This window comes from Alosa alosa, chromosome 15 (assembly GCF_017589495.1).
Source record: "Alosa alosa isolate M-15738 ecotype Scorff River chromosome 15, AALO_Geno_1.1, whole genome shotgun sequence".
NCBI classification, from domain to species: domain Eukaryota; kingdom Metazoa; phylum Chordata; class Actinopteri; order Clupeiformes; family Clupeidae; genus Alosa; species Alosa alosa.
The window spans coordinates 17040230-17056844 of record NC_063203.1 but is presented as its reverse complement, the minus strand read 5'-3'; the positions used below and the strand labels follow the sequence as shown (position 1 = coordinate 17056844).

At 42.2% G+C, this 16615-nt stretch overlaps 1 protein-coding gene across 1 annotated transcript; it reads right to left on the bottom strand.

The window, feature by feature from the left end:
- Window positions 1-425: 425 nt before the first annotated feature.
- On the bottom strand, window positions 426-16432 carry lbhl (LBH regulator of WNT signaling pathway, like). The gene is given in 6 exon segments (XM_048265229.1): window positions 426-1673; window positions 1997-2057; window positions 2060-2281; window positions 2847-2931; window positions 10728-11041; window positions 16394-16432. Coding segments are annotated over 6 exon segments (792 nt in total). The 3' UTR covers window positions 426-1602.
- Window positions 16433-16615: the final 183 nt, after the last annotated feature.

Here is a 16615-nt window from a genome sequence, read left to right as displayed (position 1 = left end):
ACTTAACTGAAGACTGGAATGAACTGAAGACTGGAATACTTACCGCTGGATTGGCCACGGGCTGCGGCGCTGACTAAAGTAAGGCTGAAGACCGGTTTCCAAGAGGATATTTTCCTGAGGGAATGGGACTATGATTTCATGTTTGAACAGACATTAAGTTTTGACTGTTGAAAGATCAACCTTATCCTTAGTTACCCTTTTGAACTTGGCATACCTTTTTGTTAATTCCCAAGAACTTTATTAAAAACCTTCGTTGTATTATAACATTGTGTCCTTGCACTGCTGAACTGTCCCGCTGAGAGCCGTGTAGCCTCATGATATCACTGTGTGTGTGTGTGTGTGTGTGTGTCTTTCTTTCACTCTCACTCACCCTCACCCTTTTGCACACAAGCCTAACAAGTGTGTTGCACTTTCAGGAAATTTGATTCTCCATCTTTCCACATATAATTTATTTTCAGAAAAAGGAAACAACTATGCAGAATAGTCATAGCAACCATCAGCAAAACTGATGTTAAGCAACCCAACAAATGTATTTCAAAATCATCCAGATGCTTACACTCTCGCTCAGAGTAATCAGAAAATAATACATGACACTTTATGACTGCAATGACAAAATGCTGACATATGAAGATGTGTAAAAAAGGAAGTACAGAGGGAGTTTGAAGTTAACTTGGAATCACTTCCCAACATGTGTAATAAACAACATCTCCTTTGAGGTTACATGATTTCCTAAAAACTCTGACACAACAAACACTCTTGCACGCCTTCCTTTAATTTGTTAAAGGGATATGCCATCATTTGGGGAAATTCGCTCGTTTTCCACCTCCCCTTGAGTTAAACAAGTCAGTTTTACCTTCCCCCAGTTCATCCAGCCGTTCTCTGAGTCTGACAGTAACACTTTTAGCTCCAGCTCATTGAATCAGATTAGGCCATTAGCTTATAGGAGAGATGCCAACGGTCTAATCTGATTCAATGAGCTGGAGCTAAAAGTGCTACTGTGCATACAAGTGTATTTCCCCAAATGGTGGAATATTCCTTTATGATTAAATATACTGATAGCCACATGCATACAAGTGTGTTTCCCCAAATGGTGGAATATCCCTTTATGATTAAATATACTGATAGCCACATGCATACAAGTGTGTTTCCCCAAATGGTGGAATATCCCTTTAACTTGATGATTAAACATATTGATAGCCATTTAAAAATGCAGCATAAAAGTCCCTTTTGGTGTGTAATGATAAAGCTGTTCTCTCATACATGTTGACTGGTCAGTACATTTGTTGAAGCTATCATGAGACATTTTAACATTGAACACCTGGTGGGTAACATATTGTCACCCTGTTCAGTGGATGTAGAAGTAGACCCCTGTAGCCTCTGTCGCTACTAAAATAAATATTAAAAAATAAAACAAATGTTTTTGGAGTGTGACCGTTTTTCTATTATTTTTTTTTTTTTTTTTTTTTTACCCTATTCAGTGAAGGAATGCTCATCCTACAAAGAGAATGGATGTGTGAAGAGTAAAGTGTCCACAGAGTGTCTCCTCTGCCTCCTCATTTGGATGTGGGGTTCAGGATGGAGTGGGGACAGTTAAGAGGAGCCTCAGTTTAAAGCAGGGGCACTCTCCGGAGGTAAAGTAGGCGTTTCATCTCTGAACTCATCTGTCTGGAGATCTGAGAAAGAAAGAGATAGAGAGGGAGAACGAGAGAGAGAGAGAAGCAGAGTGGTCAGTGATAGTGCATGAATCAAAGTAACATAGAAGGAATCAAATATTGACACAAACAAACTAGCATCCGGCACATACAACCGCCACATGTTACAGAGTGGCCTTCCCAACAGCGAGATGTGCTGCTGGTGGTTGACCACTAGAGCGGCGGTCAATATTGTACTATATTGACGCAGATTGAAAAAAAAACTCTCTTTTCTCTCTCTCACACACACACACACACACAAACACACACACTGCTCCAAAATCATGTGACCCAGAGTGGCCTACCTAACAGCGAGGTGTGCTGGTGGTGGTTGACCACTAGAGCGGTGGTCTCCTCCTCCTCGTCTTCCCCCAGTCGGCGATGTTGGCGGGGGGGATGCACTGCTCCAGGAACAGGTCCTCGTCGTCCTCAAAGTCCATGTCCTCCGGGGGCCAACGCAGCTCTCCGCTCTCCACCTCAGACACGTCCGTGGGCTCCACCACGATGGACGGCAGGCGCTCCTTCTCATGGTCCACGCAGGTCAGTGTGCCCTCAGGGCCCAGGACCACCTCCACGGGGTCGGGGAAGATCTGGGGAGGGGGGGGACACAGGAGCAGGCATGCTCAGCTCCAAAAATAAAATCTCTCTCTTTGGGTGCGAGTTCAAAAAACACTATCAAAATAACGTTGAAAATTGCACTCACAAACGTTTGCTCTTAATAAATCTTTATTAGACCATGTCTTCAACAAATGTATGCGTTTCAGCCACAACACATTGATGATGGCCTAGGGCCTAAACACAGATATTTGTTGAAGACTTGGTCTAATAAAAGCATAAGAGCAAACCCTTGTGAGTGCAGTTTTCAACGTTATTTTCGAGATCTGGAGGAAAACATGGGCAAGAACAGATGTAGCCATGACAGGAAGGAAGTTATAGCTATCTAAACACAGTGCTCGAATATAGGTTGTATTTGTATGGGTTAACTTGTTAAGCACTTAATATACTCCTACACTTGATATGTGCTAAATAATTAAAATGATCATCATTACGGCATATACATCATTATATACATTATGGTTAGGCAGAAACACATAGTGAGTTAGTGAGACAGAGAAAGAGAGAGAGAGATGGATGAATGGATAGATGGGTACATACTTGAATGGGCAGCCTATTTTCTATTCTCTTGTCCAGAGGAATATCCTCCATGGTCATATCCTGGGATCCCATCAGATCCATCCCACTGCATAGACAAGAGGGACAGTATAAGTATTCACATCGCCTTCTCTGTTTAATCCAAACACCCACCAGCTTTGCTCGATCCACTTCTCAGTGCTGTGTTTTATGACACCTGATTTGATTTGATTGTATTATTGTACAGTGAATAAAGCCTCTCTCTCTCACACACACACACACACACACACACCCACACATACACATACAGTCGGGATGAGTACACCAAAAAAGTAGGCCGCACACTGTCTGAAGCCATACAGTACACTTTTAATCTGTGCATGTGTCCAGCTGGCTGGGGCTACTTTCACTGCTCTCCAAAGGCCTGGCTCTCATATGCAGGACGCCTTGTGCCACCGTGATCCGGCAGGACACATTGTAGGATTCTGAGCAGCTGCAGTTGACAGACGCTGTCTACCTCTCTCTCTCCCTCATCTCTACAACACACACATACACACACATTTATCCCCCTGATCCCCATAGTGTACACACAGACACAAACACACACATCTGTCCCAAAGAGACCCAAGCCTTCCTACATTAACCCAGCCTGTCACTCTTTCTGATAAACTGCATTATTGCATTGTTAACATCATGTCACTCAGATTTCTCTCTTTTCACCCACCTACTTTATACTGTATACTCCAGTGACCAGTTTATAGACTTACATCTAACATTATGCAAAACCAACACTACAAGAGCCCTGCTTGATGTTAACTTGGACTACAGGACTCCATAACTATGTTCTTATGAGGATATGAAGTACATAGGATTAAGAAGAGGATCACTCCGCCAGTAAGCACACAGTACACATAGGGTACTACACGAAAGTGTACTCATGTACTGAAGAGTGGGCGCACACTCCTTTTCTCATTTACACTATTTCTTAACAATAATTTCTGCAGAGGGCCTTCATCATGTCTTCTCTTACCATTGTCTTAAATGAAATTTCTGCACTCTCTGCAGGTCTGACTTCATATCTAGATCAAATGTTGAGTAAGGTATTTACACTACTTACTTACTTACCCTCCTCTGGTTTTTACCTCCCTACCTCTGCTGAATGAATTTCATCTTCGGGGGGACAACCCCGTCAATGATTAAATACAAATTGAAATAACAGACAGGTTGTGAGAGAGTTTTCTTACACGTAGGCCTATAGCCTATTGCTGGAATTAACTTTCACCTGACCCGAACTGTCGGCAGTCTCGGAACGTCCTTATGCACATAAATACATTGTATACAGGGATTTAGGGCCATGAATCACATCCTCACTGATAAGCGCAACAGAATGAACATGTCCACACTGAATAGTCTTCTCTTCATTGCTGTTAATGAGCCAGACGTGCGTTCATTCCCTGCTCAGAAGTCCGCAGAGATGTGAATAAAAGAAGGGCGAAACGCTGCAGATGATGTGCCAACAGGAAAGCCAAAAAGGCTGACATCAGAGCAAACTGTTTACCTAATGTAATTAGCTGAATTGTTTTTGACATGATGTGAAATCTTAATTGATTAGGTTTTATGTTGTTTTACAGTCTGATTGAGTTGCCCGTTCGCCTAAAATCCTCTGCCATGTTTGCGTGATCCATGGTCCTGAAACTTAATTAGGCCATCTCCCACATCGCAATTGTGGTCGTCACAGAAAATTAAATGTTTCATGTCTTTTTAGTTTACATTAAAGATGAATGTTCAACTGTTCGAAATGTAATAGGGCCTGCCGTTAACTTAAAAAAGAATTAGGCTTGTTGATTGCTTGATTAAAAAAAAAAGCATCCTCCCCTCTGTTTTTTTAACAATTCGCACCCTGGATATGGGCTACACCATTTCAATCACATGCTACACCTCAATTTAAGAAATTACTTAGTAGTAATACCACATAAGAACTATTGGTTCTTCAGAGTTATGCTATAGTAGTGCTTCAAATAACCATCAAGGTATTAGTTATTTTTTGAAGAACCATTTCCAATGGGAAGAACCTTTCACTTGATGTAAAGGTTCAACACAAACCTGGTTCTTTTTGAAACCATATAGTCATGAAAATGAGCATTTAAGCACCTTTATTTAGTAGTGCTACTGTGCACCTCTGATGAAGGCATAGTACACACATAGGTCATTGGATGAAGGTCCAGCATATAAGTGGGCAAAACTGACAAGTGTGACACGCACATGAATTTGCCCACATTGCCTAAGTACAACTTACGAAACCTTCCTGGGATCCTCTGTGTCAGGACCTATTTAAGAAGTGTCCTATTTTCAACACATAAAAATTGTTACGGCTGTATGTGTTCCCAGTGTTGTGTTTGTTCCCAGTGCAGTTTGTCCCTGTTCCCCTCCTGTTCTCTCTTCCTCTGCTCAGGTGCACTGCATGTGACAACCTTGAACACCTGGCCAGGTGATTGATCAGTAATTAAAGGCTCCAGGATCCTGTTCCTGTGGGAGGCTTCTGGTGTGGGGAATGCTGGCTGTCTCTCTGCGTATCATCCTGGGATTTTATCTGGTCATTTTTTTGTTTGGACTTTGTGTCTCTTCTCTTTATTTTGTGTTTTGATGTAATAAATCCCGCTGGTTGGAATATTTTTAAAGGTGTTATTTATTATTAATTTGGGTCAGTGGTGGGTTTTTGTGCGCCCCTAAAGGACCATCTAAGGGTGGGGCATAACAAAATGGGGGCTCGTCCGGGACTGAACCATCCATGAGGTGAAGCTATGTATGTGTGTAAGTTTGTGTAGCTGTGGTGAAGACTTTAGTGCAGTAACTTGTGATGTGTGACCTTTGTGTTGTGGTAACTGCACTCCACATTTGTTGGGTCACTGTTGGTTGCAGCTTAGGAGTAAGTTGGCAACATTTGTGTGTAGTGAATGACTACAGTGTGACCCTTTTTTTGTCGTGGTTATTGCAGTCCACTTTTGATTAGGTGACTTCTGTGTTGTGTTCGTATGTCTACTTACAGCTAATTGTTTTGTGACTTGTGTATGGGATGTACTCCCTCCACAGATCAGTGTATCTTTGTGTAGTGGGTGTGCCTTCCCATATTTGTAAAGTCACTTTGTGTGTTGCTGGTTTCCTACACACATCACAGGAACTTGTTTATGTGGTTGAAGACCACATGGTGTCTGTTTTTTGTGGTAGTGGCAGTTCCCTTTTGTTGGGTCTTTGTGTGTTGCTGTTGGTCTACTTGTGTTGACCCTTTTGTTTTGTGACTGTTGCACTGCACTTTTGTGTTTGTCACCTTGCTGTGTTTGTTGTAGGGATCCAGTAACTTTTGTTTTGTTTGGTCCTTTTCAGTTCACAGGGGTATTCCAAGTATGTGGTTCAGTGGCAAACCTGGGTAAGTTAACTCCGAGTAAGTGGTAAACCTCCTAGAGTTCATGGGCGTAGGTTTAGGGTGGGACGCTAGTGACTAGTACCAATCAAAATTTGAGATGACAAAATTGTCCCCACCAATATTTTAGCGAACTTCTTTGTGCTATTAGGACTATTCTGCTGAAGTGCCCTTGAGCAAGGCGCCTAACCCCTCACTGATCCCCGAGCGCCACTGTTGGTGCAGGCAGCTCACTGCGCCGGGATTAGTGTGTGCTTCACCTCACTACACAGTTCACTGTGTGCAGTGTTTCACTAATTCACGGATTGGGATAAATGTGGAGACCAAATTTTATCAGAAAAGTGTGTGTGTATATATATATATATATATATATATATATATATATATATATATATATATATATATATATATATATATATATATATATATATATATATATTCCGATGGCCAGGACAACAGTAAAAGAAACACTGTCATTTGATTTGCTGAAACCGAAGGGGGTTTATCTGACACACAACAGCGTCAAACCATAGCCTAGGCCTACTTTGTAGTGACACTGTCAGAAAAGTGTATGGTAAGTTATCGAGTGAGTGAGTGTGTGCTAAATTGTCAGGGATGTCTACCAACACATAACCTAAAAAAGGCCAGTGTAAAACATTGTAAAATTACCTTTGCCCTTCAGCATGCACATTTTGCCCCTTTTTGCGCTTTGTAGATCAGCTATACCACCAAAGAAGAAAAGGAACATTCGAAGCTTTTTCATTATGCAGAGTCTAAGTAGGCAAAGTAACTACAGACTGTGGCAACTGGTGACGAGGCTTTCAAATGTGGATTTTACTAAGGAAAATGGCATTAACTGTTAGGATATTACCCAGGATATTGTTACAGCTAAACCTAGCTTCTGTAATCGTTCAGCCAAGGTTAGGAGTCATGTTGAATAAGGGTAGCACAGAATAGAAGTCACCATGTCACTGACTGTTAATTGGGATACCTATCATTTATTTTATCTAATGACATAGCAAACATGCATGATGAATTGAATCACATCCTTCCACTATGCGAAACTATTTTCCACTAGCCTGTCTTTATTTTTTGTTTCGCTGTGGTATGTTATGTTGCACTGGTATGCTATTTTATGGCAAGCTCTAGAAACACATGGTAAACAGTACTGAATTTTGGCACCCTTTCTGGGGAAGGGCCCCATTGGTTCACCAAATATCATGTGTACACCTGCTCCAGCGCCACCATTTTGGATTTCACTAAAAGGTTTAAGTTTAAGCCTAAAATTAAGTTTAATGCCAGTTTGCCAGACAAGTGCATCCAGCGATGAGGCCAAGCAGCCCGGCAAGGCATAGTTGCCATGAAAATGTGATGCCAATAAGCACTTAGATCAAGTTTTATGATAAATGACAGAAGATTAGCCTATCCTGTGTGGCAGTTTAAATGGGTCTGGCAGCAATTAAATCAACATTATTCCATCTTATTCCAACACCTTCTGAAATATGATCTCACTTTCTGACACTGATTTTCAACATCTAAAATCCATCTATCAGGATTGGTTTGATATTCTGTAGTCAGTACTGGGATAACTGGTCAAAAAACTGGTCATGTGAAAACCTAAAACAAATTAAAAAATCTTCCATGTCAAAGTGAATATATGACACGATGACAGAAATCATGGCATTGTTCCTGATAGGTGTGCTAAATATCAGAACTTTTTTACCATGCTGTTAACTTCGGCTATTACAGACTCCAATGGCAGAGGAGGAAAGAATGTGCAAAATCAGCTAAAAGTAGGGTAAATATTATAAAGGGAAAAAACACAATGGGTTTCTACTTATCTTTGGGGCGGTAATAGTGCAGTGTTATAGTGTAGCTGGGCTAGCATGAAAGTTGTGGTTTCAATTCCGGGCTTCCACCGATGTGCCCTTGAGCAAGGCACTTAACCCCAAGTTGCTCCTGGGACAATGTAATCCCTTGTAATATAGTTGACATATGTAAGTCACTTTGGACAACAGTGTCTGCTAAATGAATACATGTAAATGTAAATATTTGCTGTTTAGCCCCCAAATACAGTCACAGTTACATGCCTGTATATAGCATCATGGCTTGTCTGCTAATAAAAAGAGGTAGAAACACAATTTGTTTTCTACGCAGTTTTGAAACATAGTATCCCTAACCATCTTTTTCTACCCAATAAGAAAAGGTAGAAACACAATGATTATCATCTTAGGTCTTTGCTTAGCCCCCAGTTATTGTGCAACATTGAAAAAGTTATTAAAATATCGGAAAGTTATTACATTTTATGACATTATTCTCATGGCTGTACTGAAGGCTAAACTCAAGTAAAGGCAGTTTATCCACCTGTTATTAGATTGTGTCCGCTATTTGACATTCAAAAATCACACTCTTTTATCAACATTCACAATATGTGCACTCATCAACACTCTAGGAACCATTTAATATCACTGATATTGTTACCGGTATAAACATTGGACAATAACCTCCACCATTATCAAACATGTCCTGAATGCCTTTCATAATTATCCGATACCGCACGGTGCAGTCCACCTAACCGTGATCACAGAATTTATAGTTTACCCACCTCTTATTTTACCACTACACCCCTGATTTATTCTCTCTTTTGGCATTTGATGATAGACAATGGAGGACAAGTTATTACATCATCAGGAAATTATTATTGGGTTCTACAACCCCTAACTGACTGATGCCTTGTTCATCACCCAGGCTCTCCATTATGTTGCATAATTCATGATGCATATCCTATATTGCACTGAAGGTCATCCCCGTGACGATGAGTGTTTTCCTGGTGTGACACGTGGAGGTAAGGGGTTCAGAGATTGTGTAAGGTAATCTCCACACTTCCACAAGGCTGACCCAACCACTCCATCTGCAAGGCCGTGACAGATTATTTTGCTTATAGCAGTCATAGAGGGCTGATCATATCAAAATGGATTATGTCCCCCCTTAACCCCAGTCACTTTTCATCAGTAAGAGATTGGTGTGTGTGGAGTGTGTGGTTTGCCAGGCGTCATGTCCCTATGGAATAAAGCCAGGGGGACTCAGTCGGTGTCAGTGGTCTTTAGCAGCAAACTAGAGCTTTCTTCTGCTAACCATCTGCCACCCATGTTATTCCTGGCATTACCTTGGGATTCTCTTTTTTATCCTTTGCCTAAAAGCCTAAAATAAAATTTTTAGCCAAGCTCTGGTCTCAACTAGCGACAACAGGGGAAGAAACTCCCTGTTAATTTGTCATGCCGGGTTTGTAATCCCAACCCCTCACGGAGGTAATTTTTTGAGTCTCTGCGATGTAAACTGGGAGTTTTTTCTCCCCTCCTCTCTGCCCTCAAAGCTTTCTGGTCCAGGACAGCTGAAGAGTGGAGTGGATTAAAGATGGCCTGAAGATCTGTCTGGAAACAGAATCCTCTTTTTTACCCTCCACTGAAACTGGTACTCATGGGAACAAATGCCAATCTTTTAAAAGCTTTTTGAGAGAGAGAGAGAGAAAAAGAGAGAGAGAGAGAATGAGAGAGAGAGAAAGAGAGAGAGATTAGTATGTTTGGCTCTTCTGTGTTCATTTAGTAAAAATGAACATCACAGGAAATGTAGAAACTGTTAAAAACTGTGACTGAATTTTCTGTGACAACTGCCAAGGAGTGCACCACAGTACACAGAATACTGGTGATTTGTTATTAGTCAGAGTCATTACCACACTTCTCTCAAATGTGAAAAAATCAACATGTTTGCATTAGCAACTGGAATTTCCTTAACATAAACTGCTTATATGATGTTTCTTTAATATCTCTGTGACAACCGTTGCTGATTACATTGATAATCCAGCTCCACCTCACCCCCACCCCTCCCCTTCCTACCTACAGTAAGTCAATAACAAGCTAACACCATGGCAGTGACAACCGCACGGTGCGCTTCAGACACGCAACCAGAGGGGTCAGTGCAGGATTTGGGACACATAGCAGGGCCAAAGGATGAGGCATGATGCTAACGATGCCACATGACTCTTAAAGGCAGGTGTTAGGACTTTACACCTCCAGTAGAATAGCTACCCAAACAATGACAAACAGTATCTACAATACACAGAACACACGCACATGTTTGTCCAAATACACACACTCTCTCACGCACTTTACCCTACATTCCAACCATGTCTACACGTCCCAGTAAAACCAATGCCAGTATTTAATTCAAGTCACTGAAACACTTGTGTGTGCGCTTTAAATTACAGTAAGACACAACCATATTTTTCCTGGGCACAAAACCAGTGCATTTTCCCAACCAGCTATAGATTGTACTTGTCCTATACCAGACAGACCTGTCACGTGTATATCAGTCCCACATGACAGTGTAGACAGTCTTAGTCATGACTTCAACACACTTGTTGCATAGATGCGGTAGGTCAGGTAGTCACTAGTAAAAAGTGCTCACTACATTAATAAAAGTGCTCTTACCTGTCGGTAGGCAGGCATCCGTCCTCTCCATCTTGGCACAACTCCACGCCGGTGATGGTAGGCATGATCATCTGAGGCACCGGGGCCGTCTGTGGAGGGGGGCAACTTCCACAGCATCCGTCCTCCGCCGGCCCCCCGGGGGGGCAGTTGGTCTCCAGGGCGAGGCCTGGAGCAGGTGTAAGGGGGCGGGGGGTAGTGGGTGGGTGTTGCAGGTCAGGAGGGGAGAGCTGGAGCCTGGGGGCTGCGGCAGCGGGTGTCGGTGGCTCAGTGACCCGGTGAGCTGGAGAGGCCTCTCGCTCTCGTCTGTGGGTCAGCTGAAGAAAGAGCCGAAGAGCCCAGACGGCAACACAGTAACTCAACCTCAGTGCACAGTTACCAGCTGCTCTCTTCCACTCTCCACTCTCCACATACCCTCCCCCTACCTCCCTCTCTCTCTCCCTCCCTCACTCTCTCTCTCTCTTTTTGTCTCTCTCTCTCCCTCTCCCTCTCGTTTTTCCCCATAGAGCAGCTTTGTAGAGGAGTGGGATTAGTGTCTCATTCGATTACAGCAGCGGGGCAGGTGACGTCAGAGGGACCTGGCTGTCCCGCTGCTAGTGTGGACAAAGGAGAGCATGGCACCGCCCGGCAGTCCACAGGCAGAGATGGGGAAGGCTGGGGGAAGGTACAGGTCAGCTCCTTCGAATAGCCCCGCATGGTCTCTCTCTCTCCCTACAGAGACACAGGACTGCACCACTGGAGTTGGTAGACCCCCCCCCCTTTAATAGTTCCAATCATTTCCCTCTTTGCGCTGCCACGGTGTGCAGTGTCACTCTCGTCAGAGTGGATTTGGACGATTCGGAGAATTAGCCCTGGGATCAAAGGCTCAGGGTGGGGTGGGGGCTATATATAGAGAACGGCAGGGCTGCTGCTTCCTCACGGGCACACACATACAGGAGCAGTCCCAGTGCTCTAATCCCCACCACACACACACACACACACACAGAAAGAGAGAGAGAGACAGAGAGAGATAGAGAGACATACAGTGCATACGGAAAGTATTCACAGCGCTTCACTTTTTCCACGTTTCGTTATGTTACAACCTTATTCCAAAATGGGTTCAATTATTTTTTTTTCCTCAAAATACACACACAATGCCCCATAATGACAAAATGGAAAAACAAATGTTTTAAAATGTTTGCAAATTTTTAGAAATAAAGAACGAAAATATAATATGTACATAAGTATTCACAGCCTTTGCTCAATATTTTGTCATGGCGCCTTCAAGTCTTTTGGAATATGGGCAAGACAACAGCTGACAAGCCATGCTATTGCGGGAAAACAGGGCACCAAGCATCAGAGTGCTGGTGTAGGGACTTAGATTGCCGAAACTGTGGCAAGAAGGGCCATATCGAGGGCCAGATAAACAACACAATGATACGAAGAAAGTGCATGTTTTCCACAGAACTGAAAAGACACACGTGAATAAGATGGAGCATGACCAGGATGAACAGAGTGGTGAGTCAGATGATGACATAGTGTGTGTCCTGTCAATCAAGGACAGTGATGATGGACACTGGGTTACACCACTGTTAGAGAACCAACCTGTGCGGATGCAAGTAGATACTGGTTCGCATGTATCCATGGTGTCAGAACAAGTCTACAAAGATAAGCTGCAACACCTTCCTCTTCGAGTGACTAAATTGAGATTAAAAAGCTACACAGGAGAGGCTGTTGGGAGGTGTGAATGTGATAGTGGAATACAATCAGCAGAAAATGGCTTTACCTCTGTTCATCATTAACGGAAACCCCCCAGCCCTGTTAAAGCTCAAACTTAACTGGCAAGAAGTGTTCCTCATTGATGATGGTGGCACAGGCCCCCTTACGGGAGATCTTGGAATGTTGATGGTGACCTCGGCAGCATGAAGGACATTACGGTCAAGTTAACCATCACACCGGGAAGTGTCCAAAAGTGCCTAAAAGCCCGGCCTGTTCCTTATGCCATTAAACCCTTAGTAAAGGTTGAATTAGACAGATTAGTTAATATTAGTGAGATTAGTGAGTATTGGAACCAGTGAGAACTAGTGAATAGGCTACACCTATTGTGCCAGTCATTAAAAAGGACGGGGCTGTACGAATTTGTGGCGATTTTAAAGTCACTGTGAACCCATTGTTGACTGCTGAACAGTATCCATTACCACTCATAAACAACATTTTATCTGGTCTGGCTGGAGGGCAGAAGTTTAGTAAGATATAGACTTAGGCAGAGGTGGAAAGTAATGAAATACATTTACTCACGTTACTGTATTGAGTAGTTTTTCTGTGTATTTTGTATTTTTTAAGTAGTTTATAAAATTGGTATTTAAAATTTTACTTGATTACATTTTGAGTGAAGTATTGTAATTTCGCTACATCAAAAATCCCATCCGCTACTTGAGTAAAAAAAAAAAAGTTAAGACTAACGAAAACAGAAAGGGAGAGAAAAAAATCAGCCAAAACCACTAGCCTAGTGAAAAATGATCAGCATGTAGCCTACAACAGAACATGAATCAAGCTGGCGCCATGCAGTCTTTCTGAAAGTGATGGAGATGGAGCTGGATCACGAGATGCCTCAGATTACATGTGTAGCCTAACCTATGAAAGTGTACAGTATTTTTCCGCTATTTCAATGGGTTGTCTCAGTTCGCTTTAGCACTAATGATTACGGAGATAGCCTATTCAAGCAAACACCATGGGATTTCGTGGTTTTGACGTTTTGTGCTCACCTTTCTTTGGAAAGAAGTTTATTAGTTGTTTCCCCTTATTTTGATGTCTATTTTTCCTGTTTCGCCTTTGTTTTGGTAACCTGACTTGGCTTTCTTGGAGAAAGACATTGCACCAGCAGCACAACAATTAGCGGTCCACTTCTAGCGATGCTCAACTAAATAAACAAAAGATAGACTATCGCAGGCGGACTAAACCATTTAGCTCTTTAGCAAGGGAGAGTGTGAGTGACCTTAGACAGTTTTCACTATGTTTTGTATACAAAATCCAGGCAGTCCTGTCATTTTTACATTTAATTTGGAAGTTAAAATATTCAGGTAAAAAATATATGGTGGAAATAAGTATTGAACACTTAATTTTTTTTTTTCAGTAATTAGCTTGAACTTCCTAGGGTTAGGGGTTAGTGAGTCTATTCAACTTTTTCACCACACATTATATTAACACACATAAAAAATCCAAACATAACAGTTATGTGTAATAAAGTGGAATGACACAGGAAAAAAGTATTGAACGTGCCTACTGAAATTTCTTCAATACTTTGTGGAAAAGCCTTTGTTTGTAATGACAGCTTCAAGACATTTCCTGTATGACAAAACTTATTAGTCGCAGTATCAGGTGTGATTTTGGTCCATTGTTCTAAACAGATTCCAGGGGTCCCTCTTGTGAATCCTGATCTTTAGTTACTTCCAGAACTGTTTAATTTAATTTAATTGAATTGGCTGCCTTCAAGTCTTTCTGGAGCTTTCTCAGAGTGGTCCTTGGCCCTTGAATTGACTATCCTTCTGACTTCCTGGTCAGAAATATTATGAGGAGATCCTGTGCATGGCCGGTTGATGATGCAGTGATGTTCCTTCCACTTGCAGATAATGGCTCCCATGCTGCTTACTGGAAGATTCTGAAGTTTTGAAATGCATCTGTAACCAGTTTCATTGATATGTTTTGCAACAATAAGGGTGCAAAGGTCTTGGGAGAGCTTTTTTGCTTTTATCCATCATGAAATGTTTCTTGTGTGACACCTTGGTAATGAAAAACCTTTTTATAGCCCATCAATATGTAAGCTACCAACAAGCTTATATTAATTTGCACAGATAGAAAGAATAACTACTCTCTAACTACTTACAGATTCCAGCTCGTTCCTTCCCTTTCCTTGCCTTAGTGCTTTTTCTCTTATAGCGTGTTCAATACTTTTTCCCTGTGTTATTCCACTTCATTACACATGACTCTACTTATGGAGTTGTTTGGATTTTTTTTTATGTGTGGATTACCTGAGTTATTACTAATTCCTGGTGAAAATGTTGTGCCCCCGTTTTCCACTTTTCAAGGGCCCTCTCCTCCATTGGGGCCCTATACTTACGCCCTTTAATGTGCTGAACCTTCTGCTCGTTTCCAAATCTAAAAACTGTCTGCAACTCAACATTGGCCTGCCTGCCTCAGCTGCCTGTGAGGGGCATTTCAGTTGTGCTGGATTACTGTTCACTGCAAAGCTTATCAAGGATGAGTGCAACTAACTTTGAAAATCAACTACTGCTCAAACTTAAAGGAGAACTCTTTCACATTTTTTCACATAGATCTCCATTTCTCAACGTCACTGAGTACTGTCGGTATGAACAAAACTGAAACAATCGGTTTTACCTATAGCTCGAGTTGCTGCAGCTACAGCGCTACACACTGGGAGCATGAACATTGCTGTCTTAGCTGCTGGCTGCAGCAATTCCAGCTAGGACCAAAGTCCTTTCAGGCAAGTCCCTCCACTCGGCAGGCCATATTGCAACGCTTTTTGGGCACTTATCGTGCATCTATTTCAGCAGAAATGCGTGTGCGTAAGGCTTCACGACACCAATCTTGCTCCAGCGGCAAGATCACAACAGATGATTGGCACGATGTCTTCACAGCACACCACATGATTGGCTCAATGTATTTTACAACACACCACATGATTGGCTCAATGTATTCACATGTCAACGTTTTGCCGTGGAAGGGTTGTGATATGTGGAGACAACTGCCATTATTGGCGTTACAAACTAACCCCATGCATTACAATGGGGGATTTTTTGAGTGCTGAGTCTCCTCATTAGAAAGTCTGGTTTCTGTAACCCCCCCCCCCCCCCAAAAAAAAAGGAACTAAGTAACTTTTACTTAAAGTACATTTTAAATTAACTACTTTTTACTTTTACTTTAGTACAGTTTCAGATCAGTATTTTAACTTGTACTTGAGTAATATTTAATCAAAGTATTGGTACTTTTACTTGAGTACAATATTTTCATACTTTTTCCACCTCTGGACTTAGGCTATGTCAGGCATATCGCCAGGTGCATGTGGACCCTGAATCTCAGGAACTGTTGACTGTAGTAACATAAAGGACTGTACAGGTTCCAGAGACTCCCTTTTGGGATCACATCAGCCCTTGCCCTTTTTCAAAGAGCAATGGACCAAATTCTGTGTGGGCTGCCTGGGGTTCTGTGCTATTTAAATGATCTGCTGATCAGGGGACCAGATGAGAAGTCACACTTGAGGAACCTGGATGCAACACTTCAAAGACTGGAAGACTATGGCCTAAGGGTCCGAAAAGACAAGTGTGAATTTTTTCAGACCCTCTGTCGAGTACCTGGGTCATGTATTTGACAACACGGGACTTCACAAAGTGCCGTCTAAGGTGAAGGCTATTGTGGAGGCGTAATCGCCGAAGAATGTGAGTCAGTTGAGGTCATTTCTTGGCCTGCTGTGCTGACACACTATGCAAAGTTTGTGCCTAACCTTGCCAATAAGCTGAAAGCACTACATGAACTGCTAAACAAAACAAAGGCATGTGAGTAGTCAGACAAATGTGAAACAGCTTTTAAAGATGTCAAGATGGCTCTCTCTAAATCTGAAGCCCTCACCCATTTTGACCCCACTCTGCCAATTCGGCTGGCATGTGATGCCTCACCTTATGGTGTGGGTGCAGTGGTGTCCCACATATTGCCATCAGGAGAGGAGAGACCAATCGTTCCATTATCAGCATCATAGTTGGCCCCACAAAGCTTCCGTTTTAACATTCCATATGTTATCTTAATGCAGAGGAAGTAGATTGGGAACCAAATAGAACGTTCAAGCATTGTTTTTGTTTTTATTGTTGAAAGGGTCTATAGCAGAAAATTCACACTACTGA